This window comes from Protopterus annectens, chromosome 8.part0, assembly GCF_019279795.1.
Source record: "Protopterus annectens isolate FY-2018-M chromosome 8.part0, PAN1.0, whole genome shotgun sequence".
In the NCBI taxonomy this organism is placed as follows: Eukaryota; Metazoa; Chordata; order Ceratodontiformes; family Protopteridae; genus Protopterus; species Protopterus annectens.
The window spans coordinates 450,424,696-450,449,925 of NC_056741.1; the positions used below are offsets into that span (position 1 = coordinate 450,424,696).

The following is a 25,230-nucleotide window of genomic DNA, read 5'->3' on the forward strand; positions in this document are numbered from 1 at the left end:
GAGAGGTGAAGAAGAGAGTACAGGCAGGATGGAGTGGGTGGAGAAGAGTGTCAGGAGTGATTTGTGACAGACGAGTACCAGTAAGAGTGAAAGGGAAGGTCTACAAGAGGGTAGTGAGACCAGCTATGTTATATGGGTTGGATGTGGACATCCTACAAAAGGGCCTTGCTGAGACAGATGCCTGGTGTCAAAGCCATGGCCTCAAGCTCAATGCCAAAAAGTGCATTGTCATTCCTTTTGGTAAAAACTCAGTACCCATGAACTACCACATAGGTGGTAGTCTACTTAACCCTGAAAGTGTGATAAGAGACCTTGGGACACAGGTAGACAGTAGTCTCTCCTTTGATAATCACATTGTCACAGTAGTCAGGAAATCCTTCTATGTGGCACACCTCATCACAAAAGGTTTCTCATCCAGGAAAAAAGAGGTCATTGTTCCCCTCTACTCATCACTCATTAGACCCATTATAGAGTACAATGCCCCTTTTGGTATGTACCTCACAAGACATCTACAACAACTGGAAAGGCCACAGAAATACCTCACAAAGAGGATTACCAGCCTCAAAGAGATGCCCATTGCAGACTGTCTCAAACAACTGCAGCTTTACTCCGTTGCATATCGCCTACTCAGAGGCGATCTCTGCCTAACACACAAAGCTATGTCAAACCCAGAGCTTTTAGACATGCTCCACTTAAAGAAATCCCAATCCTTATGAGCTACACGCTCTAGGGACCTAAACCTCGTCACCACAATAAACAGAACATGCTGGAGGGATAGATTCCTGTCCCAGAAACTTCCCATACCCTGGAACAAACTACCTATCTATATCAAACAAAGCTCCTCATTAGCAGTGTTCAAGAAAAATCTTGATGATTGGATGGGAGATAGGAAATTCACCCCGGGGATCACTTCTGTGGCTCTGCTCGACAGTGGCACAGGAAAATAATTTTCTTGGGTGGTGAAAGCCAGAGTACCTTTGGCTAAGCTTATATAGGCCCTAGGGCCAATAGCCTAGTACCTACCTATGAACTTATGAGACAGTGGCACTGACAAAAAGGCAGGAGTTAGAGCTGGATGTGGCAGAGTTAAAGATGTTAAGATTTGCACTGGGTGTGATGACGGTGGACAGGATTAGGAATAAGTATATTAGAGGGTCAGCCCAGGTTGGAAGGTTTGGAGACAAAGCCAGAGAGGCAAGATTACATTGGTTTGGACATGTGCTGAGGGTGAATGCTGAGTATATTGGGAAAAAGATGCTAAGGATGAAGCTATCAGGTAACCGGAAAAGAGGAAGGCCTAAGATAAGGTTTATGGATGTGGTGAGAGAGGACATGCAGGTGGTTGGTGTGACAGAGCAAGATGCAGAGGACAAGAAGAAATGGAAACAGATTGATCCACTGTGGTGACCCCTAACAGGAACAGCCGAAAGATGATGATGATTAGAAGTTTGGTTTTATTTGGATTTAGAGTGAGATGGTTGTTTGACATCCAAGTTTCGGTTGATGTGAAAGCATTTTGGGTAAGACATTGTAACTCAGATATAGATTTGGCAGTACAGATGATTGTAGAATCATCTGCATATTGGATAACTGTGCCATGGGTAAGGGTGGTGTGGAAGTTGTTAATGAATATACTGTAAAGGAGGGGACCTAGTATAGATCCTTGAGGTACACCTGTGGTTGTGTTGAGAAAAGATGAGAAGGAGTGTTATCATTTGGTAGATTGTTTCCTATTGGTGATATAGTGTGAGAACCAGTTTAAGGTATGGAGTGAGAGACCTAAGTTGGTGAGTTTTGTGAGCAGAAGGAGATGTGAAACCATATCAAAGGCCTTAGGGAGATCTAGGAACAGTGAAGAGATTATGTAACTGGCATTGTGAGCCCTGCTTACTATGTCCATAAAGGATATGAGAGCAGTGCAGGTACTATGACCTGGCCTGAAGACATGCTGTGTGGGGGAAAGTATCTGATTTTGGACAATATATTTAAGAAGCTGAGTGTGAATACATTTTTCTAATATGTTTGAGATGGGAGAGAGGATAGTGACGGATCAGAAATGAGAGATATCAGAGTTGTTGCCACCTTTATGGAGTGGAAGAACAAATGCTTTCTTCCATATGTTTGGTATACTAGACTCCTGAATAGATCTATTTAGGAGTATGCTGATAAGACAGGCAATGGAATTTGCAGATAGTTATAGAAATTCAGCAGGTAAATTGTCTGGTGCATCAGTACAATGTTTGAGTTTATGAAGTAGTTTCTTTATAGCAGAAGTTGGTACAGGTGAGAATGAGAATACAGGAGTAGTGCAGGAGTGTGAAGTGGGAGGTGCAGGTGGGCAGGGGTCTGTAGGTGGGAAGGTAGTGGTGAGTTTAGTTATGGTGTCGATAATTAATATATATAAAATGAATTGAAAAGCGAGGCTATCCCAGTGGGAATTTTATCTGGATTAGGGCAAGGATTGTTATTTTTACCTGGATGGAGTAGGGAATTGATTGTCCTCCAAAATTTCTTTGGGTTTAGTTTGTGTTGGTCTTGAAGGCTTAGGAAGTTTTTTTTTTTCTTTTTAATCACTAGTCGTTTTGCCTAGTTGCTTAATTGTTTATATTGAATGAGGTTGTTAGGATTTTAATTTTTTTGCCAGGTTTTTTGCTAAACTATTTAAAATTCTAAGAAATGTTGAATTGAAGAATACAACAGCCTCATGTCGAGGGAAATATTTGAGTGGGGTCCAGTTGATCCTTTGTAAGATTTCATTAAAGGTGTCGGGGAGAAGTGAAATAAATCCCTGGTTTGCTTAACTTGGTGTGTGCTTAGGACTAAGGTGGTCTTATGAGTTATAAATGCCTACATCTATGCTCATAATCAAAGTCCTTAATTGAAAGAATTCTTTTAATGAAATTTCTTTATATATCTTCTAAAATATGTAATTGTCCTTGAGTATACATGCAAAAACACACTGTTATATTTCAAAATGGGCTTTATATAAGATTTAAATACTGTAAGTCTCATCTCTTGTTGTAAGTGATATTAAAATATATCCCATCTTTTTCATGGCTCTAGTACAAACCGACTTTGCATGAATTGTAAAGGGAAAAATGAAAAGTAATCAAGATTCCTAAATTGTTTTACTGATTTACTTCCACTAATGGGGCTGACAATAAATATGGGTCTATGATTATGCATCGAAGAGTATGTTCCATGAATAGCTCTTCATCAACACTAAAACATCGAACAAACAACCAAACCAAAAACCACCTCCAGAGGAAGCCTTAATAGGCAAAAATAGTAAAATGAAAAAAAGGCTTCCACCACAACGAAAAGTTCACTGAGAAATTCTGTTAAAATGTAGGTTTTAATAAAACGAAGAAATAAAAAGCATAAATTGTGCTGTTCAAGTTGCAGGTCAAACAGGATAAGTGCTTTCAGTTAAAAAAACTTCTTCAGATCCTAGTGTGTAGACCTGACTTACTGCTGTTAAATAAAGATTCTTAATTGCTCAACCAATCACATACAGCAATCAGATGCACGCCTTCCTTAAGCCTCCATTTCATTTCTTAATTAGGCTTCTCTCTTTCAAAATAGGTTTAATAGGAACTACTCTGTTGAGCCCTGGAAATAAATTAGCTCTGAGGTTCATGATCCATTTGCTTTCTTCCTTTTCAGTGTTGTTGACAATGTCTCCTCCACGGAGGTTAGTAGTCACATTTGAGACAACCATAAAGCTAAATGAATGCCCTGGATTTTCATACACATGTCCATATAGGGCATTGGTTACCACTTTATTCTTGATGTCTAACAGATGGCGAAGTATCCGTTCCTTAAACTTTCTATTGGTCTTTCCTACATAATAGGCTTGGCACAAATTACAAGTGCCAACGTATATAACATTCTTGGTGTTGCAGTTAGCAAAATCAGAGTACTTATAGCATTTGTTAGTTACCGGATGAACAAAACTGTTGGAACATTTAATGTGGCTGCAAGCTTTGCAAAAGCCACATTTCCAGGTTCCTAACCTATTTCTTCCTTCTGTACTCTGCTTGTTAGGTATTCCATCATCGTTGCACAATAAGGCCTTTAAGTTCTTCTTGTTTTTATAACCAAACATAGGTGTTTCCCCCACAATTCTCTTAATTTTATTGTCAGCAGTTAAGACTGGCCAAAATTTCTTGATGGTTTCATGGACATCAAAGGAGTCAGTGCTGTAGGTCATCATGCATCTGAGACTGTTGCTGTTCACACCTTTCTTCACATCGCTCTGCTTCCGTTTCGAGTAGTACGGTTGCCCTTTGTTATATCGAATGGACATTACTTTGCCTTTACTCATGACTAATTGTTTTTCATTATAGCCTCTTGAAGCAAAATTCTGTAGTAGTTTGTCTTGTTCCTGCAGAAAAATCATCATCATCAGTACAGAGCTTGGATATCCTGGTCACTTGATTTTCAACAATATTCTGAAAAACATGTCTCGGGTGCATGCTGTTGTAGTATAGCATATGGTTCCTCCAGTTTGGTTTCCTGAATATAGTGGTGCCGATTCCATTGCTTTTATTCATTGAAATTCTCACGTCTTAGAACTCAGTCTCATTTGCTGATATTTTCACTTTGAATCTTAGAAAGCTAGTCGCACTTGTTAAATAGTTGACAAAATCATTTAGGCATTCCATACTGCCCTTCCATAGGAATATAACATCATCCACAAATCTATTGTAAAAGATGATGCATTCCTTCCATTCATTTTTCGTATCCATTTCCCATTGCCTTTCCCATTCAGCTAGGACTATGTTGGCATAGCTGTTTGCACAGGGGGTGCCCATGGCTACCCCCATTTCTGCCAATAGTAGCTCTCACCATAGAGGAACACATTGCTCTCCAGGACCAATTCCAGGAAGCTGCATACTAGGCTCACATCCATGTTTACTTCAAAATGAGAGGCAGAGTCCCTTACTGCTTCTATTCCTATATCGTTGGGTATGCAAGTGAATAAACTGTTGACGCCCATTGTCACCAAAATGAGGTTGTCTATGGAGCTTTCTTGCTCCATTCTTTCATACAGTCTCTCCAGCAGCTGACCAGTGTCCCTCAAGACAGTATGTGCGAAAGGCAACAACTTCTTGAGTTCAGTTTCCACATAGATTGAAATGGGCTCAGTGACCCATCCTCTCCCCAAAACTATCGGTCTCAGAGGGGGGTCAACACTGTTCTTATGAATCTTAGGCAACCCTTTGATAACAGGTATAGTTGGATATACCATTTCAAAATGTCATATAGATTTTTATGTTATATTCTATATACCTACAATCCCACAATCACAAAGTCATGCAAAGATGTGCAAAGCACCTCTTTGCAATGACATGAACACTCAGTCTGTTTGTGGATGCTTATACAAAGGTGTGATTTAGAATGTAGCACACTTCTTATAGGCTAGAAACCCTATCAGTCATACAAGCTCTCAAGTCACAGGAAACTTAAAAAATAAAATAAAGTGTGTGCTCCCAGCGTATTTAAAAAGAAGTGGAAACATATCTCTCTACTGTTCCTGGTTTTGACTCAAAGTTTAGGTCTGTCCCTCTTAATCCCTCTTAACAGTGTTGATTGTTGGAGAAAGGGTAGTGAATTGCACTTAATAAGTAATAAATAATAATAGTAAACACAGTTATAGACTTCTTTTAGTTCAGACAGTGTATATTTACTTATATTCTCTTATTCTATCAATGTCTCAGATTAGTGCTAATATTTTAAACTTGTCCCTGATAATTTATGGATTTGTCCCTGACTGGCTGAGAACTATGCATGGGAGATCACACAAAGTAAATAAAGATAACAACCCAGTCCAGATGCCTAAAGAGTTGGAGCATCAACACAATTCATGAAGCCCTTAAAATGACACCAATAATCTCCTTGTAAGCTATCTGTAATCCTTTCATCAATAATATGATATTTGAAAATTGAGCCACTTGCACTGTCGCTCGATTTAAAGTGCAGTGCACTTCTTCTGATTTATTAGAAATACCATCAGTCACATAAACCCCCAAGCCACAGAAAAGTTAAGAACTAAAATAATTTAAAGTGTGTGTTCCCAGCATCTTTAAAAAGACACGGGGAAGCACATAAAATAAAAATAGCAACACAGGTACTTCAACTACAACCAATGTAATAATCTCCCCAGCATCACAGACTTGCCCCTTTTAAGGACACAATTTGAAACACAAGCATTTCAGATAAACAAGAACATTTAAATATTTACACAGAGGGGTTCTTTATGCTTAAAATGGATAATGTTTTATATGTGAGAGACTCAAAACATTTGTTCAGTGGATTTCTATTTGCTGTGACTGATAGAGGCTCCTCTGTATAGGACAATTAAGATTAAATTGGAACAAGGGCCTGAGGGCTCAAATAGAAACAGTGTCAGAAAATTGAGCAGCGTGATAATAGGGGAACGAGAGTTCAGATGAAGGACAGAGCAATAGCAGCTGGACACACAGTAGACGAAACAATGTAAGCCTGACGGTGAGGGCACCTTTAAAACCATTGCACTCATAAGCCTGGCAGTGAGAGCACCTTTAAAACCACTGCACTCATGGAGAGTGAGGGATGCTTCATTACATTTACTTTTTCTCTTGCTTTGGAAGTGAACTATGAAAAAAATCAGAAATTTTTCACTTTCACTTTTTTGAGTAATAAAATATATTTTATAACCCTTAAAAATAACTACCTCTCCAAAAATACTTGAATACTTGAACTTTGTGGTCCATGGACAATCCATCATAAATATCTTGAACAGTAGGGTATATAGGTGTGTGTGTGTGTGTGTGTGTGTGTGTGTGTGTGTGTGTGTGTGTGTGTGTGTGTGTGTGTGTGTGTATAGGCTTATTTATTATTTTTTGTAGCAATAATGATACGGATGTTCAGACAAATTCAGAGACAATTGAATCGCAATGCATTCTTCTAAATAAAAGTGATTTATAAATGTAATGCTTTATGGCTTTATGTTCTTACATTACTTTTTTTCTTAAGAGTATGTATCCACCCTGTTTCCTGGTAAGAACTCATTTGTTGCAACTTGCCTGGCCATTCCTTTTCTGGCTGTTTCTCTATAGTGTGCATAAAACAGCATACTTAACTGTTGGGGACTGTATAAGACCCCGTGTTCTGAAGTGCCTGGTCTTTGAGGCAGTCGAAAGGTATAAGTTGACCAAGAAGTTTCTTAACAGTTACACCATGCAAGCAGAGATTATAGTAATGAAGCACAGGTTTGCTTAGTGTAACAAGCTTGTTTTCACTGTGATATATTAATCTTCCTTCTACACTATCATACATTTGCACACACTTTTAAGATATATTGTTTTGACAGAGGTAAAAATAGATGACATTAGCACTCTTACTACATGGAGCTTTTAACTAATAGGTATGCTTGATGTGAAATTCTAATTACAGATTCTAGCTAAATTATATTGATATTGATACTTATATGCCAATTTGTCTTGTGTCACTACTGCAAGCTATGAAAGGAGATCACAGCAAATTAAAACTTAGGCTATCAGACATTTCATCTTTCAGAGCTGATGCAATTTTGATGATTTTTTTTTCAGTTGTGTATGTATGCTGCTCTCCTGATGTTTTTCGTCAGCTGATGTTGCATGCTGGACGTGAACAGATGCATAAAGGGGAATATGCTTTCTTTTACATTGACATCTTGGGAAGAAGTCTTCATGGTGAACAGTACCCAGATCCCAAAAGGCCGTGGATGAGAGGAGACAATGATGACATTCAAGCAAAGGAGTTCTTCCAGGTATGGGCTAAATTGTCTTTGTTTAGGTAATAGAAATCATATATAAAATTCATCCAAGGATACTGAATCTGACAAAATGGACACAGAAGACATGCAGATAGTGTTTTGCTTATAAGGCTAAGGGATCCTTGTTGTTTTTGCTGACCATGTTTTAGGTAAAAATGGTGCTACTTTTGGGAAGGAACAGTAGCTGGTTACAGGTTTCCAGTGGTATGCATTACATGTTGTGAATGACAGGGATCCAATGCTGTTCTAATGGCATGTTACACCCAGTGATATATATTACATGCTGTGAATGACTGGGTCCCAGTGCTGTTTTAATAATGTGTTACACCCAGTGGTATGTATTACATGTTGTAAATGACAGTATCCCAGTGCTGTTCTAATGGTATGTTATACCCAGTGGTATGTATTACATGCTGTGAATGACAGGGTCCCAGTGCTGTTCTAATGGTATGTTACACCCAGTGGTATGTATTACATGCTGTAAATGACAGTATCCCAGTGCTGTTCTAATGGTATGTTACACCCAGTGGTAGGTATTACATGTTGTAAATGACAGTATACCAGTGCTGTTCTAATGGTATGTTACACCCAGTGGTATGTATTACATGCTGTGAATGACAGGGTCCCAGTCAGGGGCGGCCCGTGCTATCGGACTGCCGGACTGCAGCCCCCTCAACCTCAAAGTACTGATAAAATAAAAAATAAAACGAAAAAAAATGTTTAAATTTCGCGGACTCCACGCATGCGCACTGCTGCTGAGACAGTCTAGTGCATGGAGCATGCGCACGGCAGTCCTGATTGAGAATCATGGACAGGAGCGCTCCCACAAGTCTATGCAGTTTTAAACTGCATAGACTGCCTGGGAACTTGCTGGGGAAACGCGTCGGGGTCGGACTGCAACGTCGGCAGTGAGGGGAAGGATCGGATTGGAGTTTGCTGCAGGGGAAGATCTTGCGACGGGCAGGGTAAGGATCTGGATTGGATTGGAGTTCGCGACGGGCCGGGTCAGATTTGCGGGATTTACTTACTGGATGTATGGTGGCTGCAGTCTCGTCGGGATTTACTGGATGTATGGTGGTTTTGCGGACAGGGATTTACAGGACCAGGTAAGTGGAGTGTGTGTGTGGTTTTGCAGACAGGGATTTGGATTTACTACAGGACCAGGTGTGTGTGTGTGTGTGTGTGTGTGTGTGTGTGTGTGTGTGTGTGTGTGTGTGTGTGTGTGTGTGTGTGTGTGTGAAGTACTGGTGATTAGACTCATGGTGGTGTGGTAGGGAATACCTCAGGCTTGAACCCTGTACCTTGTATGCAGGTGTTAAAGACCTGAATTTCCTACCCTCCACCATTTGTAAATAAATTGCAGATTTTTGCCTCATATTTGATCTGATCTATTCCTCATAATATCTGTGGTTTTTAAATATTGCAATGCTTGAAATTTGATGGTGCAGTGGTAGCATTGATGCCTCACAGCTGTAGGTTCTTGGGTTTGGTTCTTGGCTGGGGTGCCTTCTTTGTGGGGGGGTCTGTATCTTCTCCCTGTGTTTGTGTGGGTTTGCTTTTGTGTCCTCCCATGTTACAAAGACATGTCTGCATTATTTCTTCCTGGGCCTCTGCTGAGAATTGTTTTTTTTTTGTTCCAAGTCAGACTGTCCTGATTAACAAATGTTAAATAAAATTGACAGGCATTTGAATTTCAGACTTCAGGTTTCTGAATGTTTAATTCCTTGCATATTTGATGGTGCAGTGGTAGTATTGTTGCCTCACAGCTATAGGTTTTCTGGTTTGATTCTTGGCTGGGGTGCCTTCTGTGTGGAGTCTGCATCTCCTCCCTGTGTTTGTGTGGATTTGCTCTGGTGCCCTGTCATTTTACAAAGACATGTCTGCAGTATTAATCCCTGGGTCTCTGCTGAAAATTGTTTTTGTTCTGTCTGCAGTAAAATTGACAGGCATTTTAATTTCAGACTTCATGTTCTTCAGAATACATAGTAACACAACCTTTTTCTTCTAGCAATTTTCTAAGTTTATAAGATGAATATTTGAAATTTGTCCCTATTTTTGGGACTGTATTCCCCCATTATTGGCTTCGTCCAGGTTTTTGTGCTAAGGTTGACAGCTATGGCAAGAACTGAATTCACTGAATATGTTTGAGGGCTGTATTCCCTCATTACTGGGTTTGTCCAGGTGTTTTGTACTAAGAGGTTGACAGCTATGGTGAGAACTGAATTCACTAAATCATAGCCATTTAAGTTTCAGTCTTCCTCTCTTTTACAAAGCAGCTGATGTGGCATAGTGGTATGTTACTCTGACTGTTTTGCTCAGGGACCTTGGCAATAAAATATATGGTGGTAACACAACATTTTATTCTAGCAACTTTCCAAGATTATACAAGCAATGTTTAGTGTGTCCCTGGTTTTTGGGCTTTTGACCCCCCCCCAATACATTTTTATTTTTTTCCAGTTTTCTTGTGCTGCGAAGTTGAGATGCAGTTGAGTATTGAGTAGATTTTACAAGGAGCTGAGAGCTGCAGGGGAACAGAAGATTAGTGTTTTGCCTTGTTAATAGCACAACAGGTTGTGTACTTGCTTTTGATGCAGAAGGCTGTGGGTTCTACTCCACAGGGGTGGATGCTGCCGTACTGAGAATGTTCTCCTTGGTGAAGATACTAACTATGAGTCTGTTATCAGTTTGCCATCCATTTCCTCTTGCAATATTATTACTAGCTTATCATTTTTTAATGTAATATAGGCAATTTATTCCTGAGGGGCAACAGACACTTTATTTTTCGATGAAACCATGAAATATAAAGGTGATTGCTAGCAGCAACCTCTTCATTAGTTACAGATTTCTTTAATGTGGAATTATTTAGATGACTTTTACTTCAGAGATTGTGCATATTTACTGATAATGGACTGTAGAATTGTGCATATTTACTGATAAAGGTGGACTGTAGAATTGTGCATATTTACTGATAATGGTGGACTGTAGAATTGTGCATGTTTACTAATAATGGTGGACTGTAGAATTGTGTATATTTACTAATAATGGTGGACTGTGGAAGTCTGAGTAGACTTTTTTATGATAAATGTTCTGAACTGGACAGTTTTGCCATTATGGGTGCATACGTTTTGTTTCGTTGCTTACTGGAAAAATGTTCAAAACAAATTTAAAACACCCTCTAACAACTGTACTGTATTGTACAAGGAATATAATTTAGTACAATGAGGAAGGTGTATCAAAGAGCACATGTATGTTTCATATGCAAGGGGCCTATGATTTGAAAACAGCCCAAAATTAATCTTTATCTGCCACTGGCAAAATGTATTTTCTTTGAATGTGGGTTTCAATGCAGTTTCAATGAATGTGAGTTTCAAGGGCAGAGAAGTTTTAATGCTAAGTTTTCATTGTGAGACTGCATTGCTTTGTTTAGCAGATGACTTAGTGTTTGTGCTGTAAAATACAAAATAAAACTTTCAAATAAAGTCCAACTCATCATAGAAGTAAAGCAGTATGCACATTAATGTTTATGGTAAATGGAGTGAAATAGCCAAGTAATGGTTCATTGGAATGGCTGCAGAGGCTCCATTCAACCATGATTTTGTCAGGGGGGGGGGCAGCAAACTCAGACAGGCCCAGCTGAACTATACCTCCCAACTGTCCAGATTTTCAAAGAATGAATAGATTTTTGCTTCTTATTTTTGGTTTGTTATTCATAAAATTTGTAGTTTTCTGGCAAATCATTTAGGAATTAAGTCACTAAATAATGATACACTGAGTTTCAGACTTCATAACCTTCAGAAAAATGCATGTTGAAGTAAGAGCTGTTCTATCAACTGTCTCAATTTATACAAGAGCAATTTTTAGTACTGTTTATATGTGCCCCCAATATATTTGGCCTTGTTCATATTTACTGCATTAACCGGTTGAGAGGTACATGCAAATAAACTGCTTTATAGAATTAGGCATAGCCAACCACCCAACTGTCCCCGATTTTGGCTCAAAATGTTGCTCTTCCCCCTAATAATCCCTCCACAAAATAGCAATTTTGGAAGAAAACATGGAGGGTGTACAATTAAGAAATAACTGTAATAATCAAAGTTATAGATTACTTGAAATGCATGTAGATTCTTTTATTTTGTCAGCTGCTCAAGATAGCAGTACTAATATTAAAGTGTCCCTTCTTTGACAGGTTTCCAGCTGTATTCTGTGTCTATTTTATATTTTTGCATTACATCTTTGGTCCATTTTTCATAAAATTGTGTTTTTTGGCAAATTAGTGACAAATCACTAAAGACTGAAGTTAGAAAATGACAGACATTTGAGTTTCAAATTTTATACCCTTCAGATTTTATACCCTTCAGAAAATTCATACTAATGCAAGACCTATTCTATTATCTTTCTAAGTTTATTAGAGCAATATTTAAAAATTGTCCTTATTTTTGGGCCTTTGTCCCACTTCTGTGTATGGCTTTGTCCAGATTTCTTGCTCTTGAGGTTGAGAGGTATGACAAATGTGTCAGGGCCACCACAGTCAGCCAGAGACATTTCAAATTGTGACATACTTGTTGCACCCCACTCCCCCATGTAGGGACTCTGGATGTGTCCAAGCAAGGCAAGGAGTAGTTGTGTCTACCTTGGATGGGGAGGACACACTGCATAAGTACTACAGTGGCTTTTCATCTGTCCTTGATTTTGCAGAATGGTCTGGTTTCTGTCATATTTTTGTACTGTTGATTTATGCTTATTACTCAGATTTATGCTTATTACTCAAAGTGCCTGTTGCTCTGTGTTTAAGTAGCAATGCTTTAATGACCATAAGGTAAGCTTGTCTGAGATCGTAAGATGCAAGTAAGCGTTAATAAGCATACTGTTAAAGAATTGCCAACATTGAAAGCCTTTCTGTTGTTGCCATGCAGAGAATACTTGACTAGATAATGTATAAGCCTTGGCTATTAAAGGCCAGGATTCGATTATTTTAAAAGCTCATTACACTTGTTGGAGACTTCCAGTCATCTCTACAGACTTTACCCGTAAACTAAACAGAATGCCAATCATGTGTGGTCCATAACCTGTACAGTAATCCTTTAAGCAATGTATCTTGAGCTTGTTTCTTGTTTGCTTTTCATTTTTACTTTGATCATGTTTTCCCCATGAAACAAGTTGTCAGACAGCAGGTCTTTTTTGGATAAGAAACATTTTTACAAGTGGGGGCATCACAGAGATTTCTACTTTCAGCATGTTACTTGGTACTTTAATAAAGCTGAATATATTATAATTAGAACTGCAGTGCAAGGAGAAGTGGTTTGAGTTGAGTGCTTCTGGTTTTTCTTATACTTGATTTTGACTGGCATTCCAGTAACATATTTAAAAAGTAATTTATTTTTTCATGCCTCACAACCTTTTGTTTCCATCTAGATATTAAGTAAGCTGTCATGCAGGCAATGCATTGAAATATTTTTATTCTTCTACACTTATTTTTGTCTTGATTGGACTTTCATAATGATGGTTTGCCACCCAGGGCAGCGTATTTAATTAAAGTTAGTTTTTGTGGTTTTGAGCATCGCTCCTCCCCTTTCTAGTTGACCACACCCCTTCCCCTTGACCCCACCCATCCAGGTGTCTCCTGCAGCCCCCCCTGTGATTTGAAGTCACCATCCGCCACTGGTCGCAGTGCTGTTGTAATAGTGTGTTACACCCAGTGATATGTATTACATGTTGTAAATGACAGTATCCCAGTGCTGTTCTAATGGTATGTTACACCCAGTGGTATGTATTACATGCTGTGAATGACAGGGTCCCAGTGCTGTTCTAATGGTATGTTACACCCAGTGGTATGTATTACATGCTGTAAATGACAGCATCCCAGTGCTGTTCTAATGGTATGTTACACCCAGTGGTATGTATTACATGCTGTGAATGACAGGGTCCCAGTGCTGTTCTAATGGTATGTTACACCCAGTGGTATGTATTACATGCTGTAAATGACAGTATCCTAGTGCTGTTCTAATGGTATGTTACACCCAGTGGTATGTATTACATGCTGTAAATGACAGTATCCTAGTGCTGTTCTAATGGTATGTTACACCCAGTGGTATGTATTACATGCTGTAAATGACAGTATCCTAGTGCTGTTCTAATGGTATGTTACACCCAGTGGTATGTATTACATGCTGTAAATGACAGTATCCCAGTGCTGTTCTAATGGTATGTTACACTTAACAGTACACTTGATATTTACTAAAAGGGCCAGAAGTGATTCAGCTGGATTTGAAGATCAGTAACACACATTACATGCTGTGCATTACTGACTCCACTGCGATTCTAAAGGTACAGTAGCTGGTTACAAGTTTCCAGTAATACATTGAAGAAACTAAAAACCTGAAAACAACAAGAGAAGAAGCCAGGGAAACTCACAAATAAATAGAATTTAGTGCTTTCATTCATTTAATTAAATATGGAACTTCTTCAGAAAACTGTTTTCTTGTTGTTTTCCAGTGATACAGTTTGCATGCTCTGCACTACTGACTCCACTGCAGTTCTGCTGGTACGGTAGCTGGTCACCGGTGGTGTACATTATATGCTGTGGATGGAAGATACCAGTGCTATACATTACATGCTGTGAATGCAAGATACCAGAGATATACATTACATGCTGTGAATGCAAGATACCAGAGATATACATTACATGCTGTGGATGCAAGATACCAGAGATATACATTACATGCTGTGAATGCAAGATACCAGAGATATACATTACATGCTGTGAATGAAAGACAACAGAGATACACATTACATGTTGTGGATGGAAGATACCAGTGCTATACATTACATGCTGTGAATGCAAGATACCAGAGATACACATTACATGCTGTGAATGAAAGACAACAGAGATACACATTACATGCCGTGGATGCAAGATACCAGAGATATACATTACATGCTGTGGATGCAAGATACCAGAGATATACATTACATGCTATGAATGCAAGATACCAGTGGTATACAATACATACTATGAATGCTAGATACTAGTGGTATACATTACATGCTGTGGATGCATGATACCAGTGGTATACAATACATGCTATGAATGCTAGATATTAGTGGTATACAGTACGTGCTGTGGATGCTAGATACTAGTGGTATACATTACATGCTGTGGGTGCAAGATACCAGTGATGTACATTATGTGCTGTGGATGGAGGATACCAGTGGTATACATTACATGCTGTGGATTGAAGATACCAATGAAATGTATTACATGCTGTGGATGCAAGACACCAGTGGTATACATTACATTCTGTGAATGCAAGATACTAGTGGTGTACATTACATGCTGTGAATGCAAGATACCAGAGATATACATTACATGCTGTGAATGCAAGATGCCAGTGGTATACATTACATGCTGGGAATACAAATTACCAGAGATATACATTACATGCTGTGGATGCAAGATACCAGTGGTATACATTACATGCTGTGAATGCAAAATACCAGTAGTGTACATTACATGCTGTGAATGCAAGATACCAGTGGTATACAGTACATGTTGTGAATGCAAGATATCAGTAAAATGTATTACATGCTGTGAATACAAGATACCAGAGATATACATTACATGGTGTGAATGCAAGATGCCAGTGGTATACATTACATGCTATGAATACAAGATACCAGAGATATACATTACATGCTGTGGATGCAAGATACCAGCGATATACATTACATGCTGTGGATGCAAGATACCAGTGGTATACATTACATGCTGTGAATGCAAGATGCCAGTGGTATACGTTACATGCTGTGAATGCAAAATACCAGTAGTATACATTACATACTGTGAATGCAAGATACTAGTGGTGTACATTACATGTTGTGAATGCGAGATACCAGAGATATACATTACATGCTGTGGATGCAAAATACCAGTGGTATACATTACATACTGTGAATGCAAGATATCAGTGGTGTACATTACATACTGTGAATGCAAGATACCAGAGATATACATTACATGCTGTGGATGCAAGATACCAGTGGTATACATTACATGCTGTGGATGCAAGATACCAGTAGTATACATTACATGCTATGAATTCAAGATACCAGTGGTGTACCTTACATGATGTGAATATAAGATACGAGTGGAATGTATTACATGCTGTGGATGAAAAATACTAGTGGTGTACATTACATGCTGTGAATGCAAGATACCAGAGATATACATTACATGCTGTGGATTCAAGAAACTAGTGGTATACATTATATTCTGTGAATGCAAGATACCAGAGATATACATTACATACTGTGGATGCAAGATACCAGTGGTATAAATTACATGCTGTGAATGCAATATACCAGTGAAATGTATTACATGCTTTCAATGCAAGATACCAGTGAAATGTATTACATGCTGTGAATGCAAGATACCAGTGGTATACATTACATTCTGTGAATGCAAGATACCATATATATATATACATTACATGTTGTGAATGCAAGATACCAGTGGTGTACATTACATGCTGTGAATGCAAGATACCAGTGAAACGTATTACATGCTGTGAATGCAAGATACCAGTGAAATGTATTACATTCTGTGAATGCAAGATACCAGTGGTGTACATTACATGCTGTGAATGCAAGATACCAGAGATATACATTCCATCCTGTGGATGCAAGATACCAGTGTTATGGTTTACATGCTGTGAATGCAAGATACCAGAGGTCTATATCAGATTGTCGATTGCTGACAACTTTGAAGCCTCAATCTTCGAACTTGAAAGTTTCAAGTCTAAAAACGTCGAATGTCAAAAAAACCCCACTCAAAACCCAAAAGAAGCCCCCCTGCACCCTCCACACCCCCACTACTTAAATATACCAACTCCTAGATCGCACTACAGTGCAGTAAAGGGAAATCATCCCTTCCCGCACTCTATGGCAATCTCCGTTATACGTTTCGACATTTTTACACATCGAACTTTCAAGTTTGCAGTTTAGTGCTTCGAACTTGTCAGCATTCAACATTATGATATAGACCCAATACCAGTGGTGTACATTACATGCAGTAGAATGGTGACACCAGCCTAACTGACTTTACTAAAAAAATTGTCATTTTTGAAATGTAACTAGGAGTTTCTTAAATTTATTGCATATCACTGTCAAAGCCATGTATGTGTAACAAATCACTGCAGGTTGCAAAATATTTTGCTATATGTATTGATTTGTTGTGAGAGTAAAATTTGCATGTATCTAGTGCAGTAACTTCCCCTCACTTAAACAGTATCTTTTATCTACTTCTTGTATTTGATTGCTTCACTGAGTGTCCAAGAGTCATTTCAGAAAAGCTTGCAGAGCTTTGGACAACTGAGGTATTTCATAGATAACACAAGGAACATAATAAAGTAGTGGCAAGAGGCGCAATGTGTGTGTGTTTATTGCATTTGTAAATTAGTATCTCCTGCCAACTGACTTGTTTACTAGTAGGCTAATTTTAGAGCTGTACTGCACTGCAGAAACTCAAGCATGGAACTAGCGGATGGGAATCGTAGCTGAATGTTATTTTTGCTGACCTCCCTCACCGTTATTTGGGAAACCTATTTAAAAGACTTAGCCTGCTCATTCAGCATGCTATTAAGCAGAGAAACAATTCCCCATTATGTATAGCTCTTCTGAATTAGATAGTCACTCTTTTGCCCCAACCCACATGGCTGCACATATCTCTTGTCATTAGCAAGGACAGAGTGAGCCTGTTTTCTTTTTCCTCCGATATGCATGAAATGACCACAGTGAAAAGTACTGGACAAAGGACAGAGCCCTGCGATTCTCAATAGTCACTTTCCTTATTCCTGATATTACCCCTCTCATTGCAACCCTCTGAGTTCTGCTATTCAGCCCTGCAATTGTGTAGTTCCTTGGTGTTGGTCCTTGTCCCAAGCCTTCTGGTTTTCCAGTCACTTAAACCTCCATCTATTGTAAATAATGTAATATAATCACAGAAGATGTCTGTTAAGCACTGTTTGTATCTAGTTTGTGAATGACTTGTATTCATACCTCTCAACCTCTTATTCTAAGAACTTTCAAATTTGACCAGAATTCTTGTGCTAACAGGTTTTGCATTAGCATGCATTTTCTGAAGGATATGAAGTCTGAAAATCAAACTGTCATTATTTAATGACTACAGTCCTCAGTCATTTTCTAGAAAATGACAAATTGTATAATGAACTGATCAAAAACAAGGCAAAAATCTGGACATTCTGTGAAATTCAGGACAGTTGCAAGGTATGGTCTTATTTGTAATATATTTAATGCTGTGTTTTTGCACTTGACTATTTCTGAAATAGGTACTTCTTGGATCAGCGTGTTACCTTGGTCAGCAAACCATTCATACAAATGTATATAAATAAGAAAATAAGTAAATAAATAATTATTTAGAATAGCTTGGAAAAACATGGTTATGTGTGCAGATGAGACCTTGTCATCTGACTGGTTGCTTACCTGCAACATGTATATGCTCGCTTGTGTATCACTTGTAATTAGAACAGATGTCTGCATCAAGATGAGAGATTTGTCTCAGACTTTTAGATTACTGTGGGCTTATCACCCCTGAGCTGAGCTGAATAAGTACAAACCATAGCAGTATGCTATGGTACATAGCTTATAATGCTGTATAATAGTGTCCATATTACTTTGCCGATAGCATCTGCAGTGTTCTTTGATTTTGCTTTCCTATAGCCATATATAAACTAGGGTGCAAAGGAAGTTTGTACTGGGTGCAGTTTATCTGTTTTCAATACTCTATTCACTGCTTGGATAATTCTCGTTGCATTTCAAGCACAGTTCAGCCAGCTTCATTTGTCCTTTGCATTCAAAAGGTTTTCTCTTTTATGGTAGGCCATTCAACATGCAATAATTTTGCCTTCCAGGCAGATTTGTTTAGTTTCTAGAAAAAGCTCTGAATATTGACCTAGTGTACTTAGTAAAATATTGGGTGTTACAGCAGGTAATTTACCTGAGACCGATGTCATTTTTCTTGAATCAGGTTCCATGTTTGAAAACCATCAGCACATTCAGCACATGGTCGAATCCTCTCCTGAAAAAACAAACTGGTAAAAAATATATCAGGCACTTAACATTGTGTGTGTGTGTGTGTGTGTGTGTGTGTGTGTGTGTGTGTGTGTGTGTGTGTGTGTGTGTGTGTGTGTGTATCTACTTTACAAGCTCGAAGTTTTGAAACTTTGAAATTGTAATAAAAAAAATAAAAACAAAAACTTTTTTTATGTTTTTGCTGGTGGCAAGTCCCCCTGCACCCTCAAACCCTCTTCTAAATAAATATACCAACTCCGAGATTGCACTATAGTGAGGAAAATGATAAAGTTCCCATTCCGCGTTGTACGGCGCTCTCCATTCAAAACGTTCAAAGTTTCTAAACTTCGATCTTATAGTCTCGATCATTTCCGGTTCAAAGTTTTGAAACTTTGAGCTTGTGAAGGGAATCCATATATGGAGATCTACTTTACAAGCTTGAAGTTTCAAAACTTCGAATTCCAAATGGGTGAGAGCATAAGATCAAGGTTTTGAAACTTTGAAATTGTAATAAAAAAAAAATAACAAAAATTTTTTTACGTTTTGCAGGGGGCAAGCCCCCTGCACCCCCACACACCCTTCTAAATAAATATAACAACTCCAGGATAGCACTACAGTCAGGAAAACTGTAAATTTCCCATTCTACGCTGTAAGGCGATCTCCATTCAAAATGTTCAAAGTTTTAAAACTTCGATCTTATGCTTTCGACCATTTGAAGTTCAAAATTTTGAAACTTTGAGCTTGTGAAGGGAATTCATACATGGATATATATGTGTGTGTGTGTGTGTGTGTGTGTGTGTGTGTGTGTGTGTGTGTGTGTGTGTGTGTGTAAATTAGTGTTATTTCTGTTATTCTTCAGCCCCAAGCTCTATATTCACAGCTTCTTTCTTACTCTTAAGAAGCATCCTCAAATATTCTTAATTTGAGCTTTGAAAATAAATGATTTTATCTTTTCCGGACAAGAAGTGCATTATGCAGTTAACCTCTGAAGGATGAAAGTGAACACAATATGCTGTTCTAAGAGCTGAGCTTCTCTCTCTTTCTGTTTCTTTCCTTTGAGTTAACCATCTATTTGTGATTAGCTGTTGCACCCTTTATCAATTTGATGGTGGTGTAATTTGAATGCATTCTCAATTTATAATGCTAGAGGGATTAAAATATCTTAGAACTGCTCTATGACACTGTTACTACAGATCACTAAAGCTAAACAGGGAATAAAGGGGGTGGCTATCTATGCTAACTGATGAATAAAAATATAAAAAAATGCAGCAGAGTGCTGCAGGTGATAAACCAGCACAATGACTTCAGTGAATACAAAAACAGAAAATAAACACATTCTGCATAATAATGGTAGAAGAGGCTAAAGGATTTAGTGTGTGATATGAAAACTGCACATGTACAAGCAGTCAGAAATGTCATAGGAGATCAAACAGGGAACAATGATGTGAACAGATATAAAAAAATGAAGACTAGATGGCATCTTCCAGAATAATGGCATAGGGGCATTTATGTCTTTGAGAGAGAACTATTTATCAGAATTCAGAGGAAATGAAAAAAAAATTGCTTATTTCTAGGCTGCAAGTTCAGAAAATTTAATCTGGTTGCTGATATAAGAATTTCACTTTTGTGTTATTTTTATTCCATGCCTGATGATCAGCCACGGGGAGAGTGGAGTTTCTGTACCTCACCTGAACCCAAACCAGCAGCTATGTGGAGAGAGTGCAGCTATTGCACTTCACCTGAACCTAGACCAGCAGCTGTGGGGAGAGAGTGCAGCTGTTGCACTTCACCTGAACCTAGACCAGCAGCTGTGGGGAGAGAGTCGAGTTGCTGTACCTCACCTGAACCCAAACCAGCAGCCCTGGGGAGAGAGTGCAGCTGTTGCACTTCACCTGAACCTAGACCAGCAGCTGTGGGGAGAGAGTGCAGCTGTTGCACTTCACCTGAACCTAGACCAGCAGCTGTGGGGAGAGAGTCGAGTTGCTGTACCTCACCTGAACCCAAACCAGCAGCCCTGGGGAGAGAGTGCAGCTGTTGCACTTCACCTGAACCTAGACTAGCAGCTGTGGGGAGAGAGTGCAGCTGTTGCACTTCACCTGAACCTAGACCAGCAGCTGTGGGGAGAGAGTGCAGCTGTTGCACTTCACCTGAACCTAGACCAGCAGCTGTGGGGAGAGAGTGCAGCTGTTGCACTTCACCTGAACCTAGACCAGCAGCTATGGGGAGAGAGTGCAGCTGTTGCACTTCACCTGAACCTAGACTAGCAGCTGTGGGGAGAGAGTGCAGCTGTTGCACTTCACCTGAACCTAGACCAGCAGCTGTGGGGAGAGAGTGCAGCTGTTGCACTTCACCTGAACCTAGACCAGCAGCTGTGGGGAGAGAGTCGAGTTGTTGCATCTCATCTGAACACAGTATTTGGGTTTGCGCATGGTTAGTGTGGCAGTCCTGGGGGGAGAGAGTGGAGCTGTTGCACCTCACCTGAACACAGACCAGCAGCCCTGGGGAGAGAGTACAGCTGTTGCATATCAGTTGAACACAGTGTTCAAGTTTGTGCATGGTTAGTGCCACAGCCCTGGGGGGAGAGAGTGGAGCTGCTGCATCTCATCTGAACCCAGACCAGCAGTCATGGGGAGAGGGTGGAGCTGTTGCACCTCACCTGAACCCAGACCAGCAGTCATGGGGAGAGGGTGGAGCTGTTGCACCTCACCTGAATACAGACAAGTAGCAGTGGGGAAATACTGGAGCTGCTGCATCTCACCTGAAAAGTATTTGAATTCGGGCATGGTTAGTGCAGTGGCCATGGGGATGTGAAGGGAGTCCAGGGTTTTAGACAACAATCTGGAGGGGGGCTTTAAATTTAGGGAGCTGAAGAGGGGGGTTTAAGTTTAGGAAGTAGGAAGTGAGTTTTAGGTTTAGAGAGTAATCAAGGACTTCATGTTTTGAGAATGGGAAGGAGGTTCAGGTTTAGGAAGCAGGAAGGGAAGGTATTACTAAAAAAATAATTGCAAGAAAGCAAAACAGGCCTACTTAGTGGGCTCATGGTACTCTTATTTATTTTAGGGAAGCAATAAAATGTAACAGTGTTTGCGGCTTTAATATAAACTTTGTTGACATCTTCCCAAGTAAAATAACCTAAATTGTAGCCCTTTTCTAATAAAATAAAAAAGTTTTTCTTTCGCTTGATCATATTTGTTTTTATCAGCCTTATTATAAACTTTAGAATCATATTCAAATATGAATGGGACATTTGTAAATACTAGGTGAAATATAAAATTACATTATTGTCCATATCTGGTCGTATAAAAACAAATAACTATTATCATTATTCAGTTCATTTAAAGCAACCCATCCATTCCTAGTCTGATTGTAGCTACAACTTGTTTTATTCTTAATCAAATCTAACTTTTCAGCTGCAAAACTGAGCATACTTGAGAATTAGTACATTTATTATGAAACAGCTATTTTTAATTTTAGAAGTATCTAACAAACAATGTGCATTAATATCATACTTATTAATAGACAAACATGAATAAAAACTGTCATTGAAATCATCCAAAAAATGCTGTTCATAGCTGGCATCATTTAATTCATTAACTATCATGTATATCTAATACAAATGTGAAAAAAAAGGAGTACATTTCACTAGGCCCATCCAAATTTGGCTTTGTTAAGGGAAGTTCATGTCTAATTAACTTGGTAGAGTTCTTTGAGAGGGCTAACAAGGCAATGGACAAGGGTAAAACAGTGCATACGGGGTATTTTGACATGGCCAATGCATTTGGTACAAAACCCCACTCAAGAATTTTTGATAAGCTCTTTGAGCTAGGCATAAATCCCTACATAACTCGATGGATTACAGACAGAACCCAGAAAGTCAGGAATGGTGAAACCACCTCCAACAAGATACCAATCACCAGTGGAATACCCCAGGGCTGTATGCTGGGCCTGCTTCTGTTTGGCAACTAATTCTCAGAAGTCAAGGTTAATGTTCAAGGCCTCTGGCTTATCGGTTTGCAGATGACTGTATACTGGGAGCTATAATAGATTCCCCCAAGACACCAACGTCTTGCAAGAAGGGTTAACACAGACAAATGACTAGTGTGAAAACCATGGCCTAAAACTCAATGGCAAAAATGCATTATAATGCTCTTTGAGAAACGGTCAACCCAAGTTAATTACTCCATTGATAAAACACCCCAAAGAGATGACCCAGTAGTAAGGGATCTGGGAACATATGTAGAGAGTAATCTGGTCTCTGACTAACACATAGCTAAGATAGCAAGAAAATAATTTTATGTTGCCCAACTTATAGGTAAGGGTATGGCATCCAGGTCCAAGAAAGTTAGATATGGCATCCAGGTCCAAGAAAGTTAACGTACCACTCTACTCAGCCCTTATGAGACCTATCATTGAAGACAATGCTCCCTTTGGCATGTATCTAACCAGACACTTGCAACACTTGGAACACACACAGAGGTTTCTCACCAGGAGAATTCAGAGCATGAATGCCGTGTCTTACATTGATCACCTAAAGGAGATTTGTCTGTATTCAAGTCTCCTACAGGCTGCTGAGAGTGGATCTTCCTTAGACCTAGCCCTGATGGATTTGTTGCACATGCACAAAACAAGCACTAGAAACAGTAGATCCAGGGATCTGAACTTTGTTTGCTACATAAACAGACCATGTTGCACAGGCAGACAGATATGTGTCCCAAAGACTCCCCATCCATGTAAAACAAAGTTAAATCCTGACTTCATTCAAGTAAAACCTTAACAACTGGATGGGAAATCATAAATTTACCCCTGGTCTGGCCTCCATGTCCCTTACTGACAGATGCAATCAATAAAAAAGTATTATCCTAACTCTCTCCCACAAATCCTTAGTTGCTTCCCTACTAACACCACCCCCCCGTATAGATGCCTAGAATCCTCTGGACCCCGAATGGATTGGGGTGTGTGACTAAGCTTGTAATGACCCTAGTGGTAATTAGCCTAGTAATGACCTATGAACCTATAGCCATGCTTAAGAACAGAAATTTTTTGATCAGTTAAATCACTACCCAATATATTACCCAATATATTAGCTCCAGACTTGTTTCACCCAGCTAGTGGGGTTTGGCTTTATTGACCTGAAGACCTCAATAAAGAGGTCAGTGTACATTCAGAATCAATGTAGCTGAAACACTTGCATGTCCTTAAGAGGTTATTTTCATATTTCCCATGACCCTATGTCAAAAGAAATATAATATTACACACGGTAAATTCTCTGGTTTTCCAAGGTCTTTTTTTCCTAGCACATTTATATATAAATTTTATAAACTATTGTTTAAAACTGATATGAATTTTAGTTGTTACACTCAGATACTGTTTCCTGTTTAATGGATCATAGTGACAATTGCTTATTGCCAATATACTGAGGTGAGCTTCAGTCCATATCCATATATATGTTTATATTGTTTAATGTGTGCATCTATACCTCATCTGTCCATTTTAAACCTGGTGGGTAGTGGTGTAATATACTGTGCTAGTGCAAGTAATGTTCACAACCTGTTTATGTTTGCAAGTTAAAGTTGCATGGTATATTAGAACAACACATCTGTAAATCACTTGCCTCCATGGAAATACTATCTAACAAAATGTGTAGTTTTACTGGCCATTGATTAGACTAGTCATCAGATATGATTGTCACATGTGACTTTTAGTACACTACATGAAACTGTAATAAAGTAGTGCTCATACATCAAAACACACAGATTGAAAATACAGACAGAGCTATGCATGTGTATTGCTGGGATCTGTGGACTGCTGTACTGATTTCCCTGCACCACAGACTCTCAAATGCAGTTTGCTTACGTGTTTAGGGTTATGACATGACAGCTCTCAGGACTTCACTGATGTACATTTAAGTCAGACGAATGTTACAGATTCACATGTACTCTACCAAATAATGCCATTTTCATATTCCTAGAGTACGCAATCTCTGATGAAAAATCTGGGCACCTGTTCAGTGTACAAACAGATAAATTTCTTATAGGTTCATAGGTAATTACTAGACAATAAGGCAATAAGTCTGCAGACCATTACAAGCTCAACAACAACAAAAAACTATTTAAATGTTCTCTCTACCATCAAGGAGAGTAAGACTAGATAGACTGGAGTGGTCTTTGAGGGTGGCCATACAATTATCTAAGTTAACTTGAAGGTGGCAAGATGTTACCCTTTTTTGACATATAGTGGAAGTTTATTTCAGAGGTGAGATATAGGTAGGGATATGAATCTATCATTCTATCATGATTTATGTGCCGATGACGGCTTAGTTCCTTTCACCAAGTATTTGAGGTACC

The 25,230-nt window shown here is 39.0% G+C and overlaps 1 protein-coding gene across 1 annotated transcript in view; it reads left to right on the top strand.

Moving 5' to 3' along the window:
• Window positions 1–25,230, top strand: part of NPR1 (natriuretic peptide receptor 1) — a 3,300,976-nt gene that overhangs the window by 792,470 nt on the left and 2,483,276 nt on the right. The window contains exon 2 of the mRNA XM_044079969.1: window positions 7,596–7,795. Within this exon, the coding sequence (XP_043935904.1) occupies window positions 7,596–7,795 (200 nt within the window). The remainder of the gene's footprint in view (window positions 1–7,595; window positions 7,796–25,230) is intronic.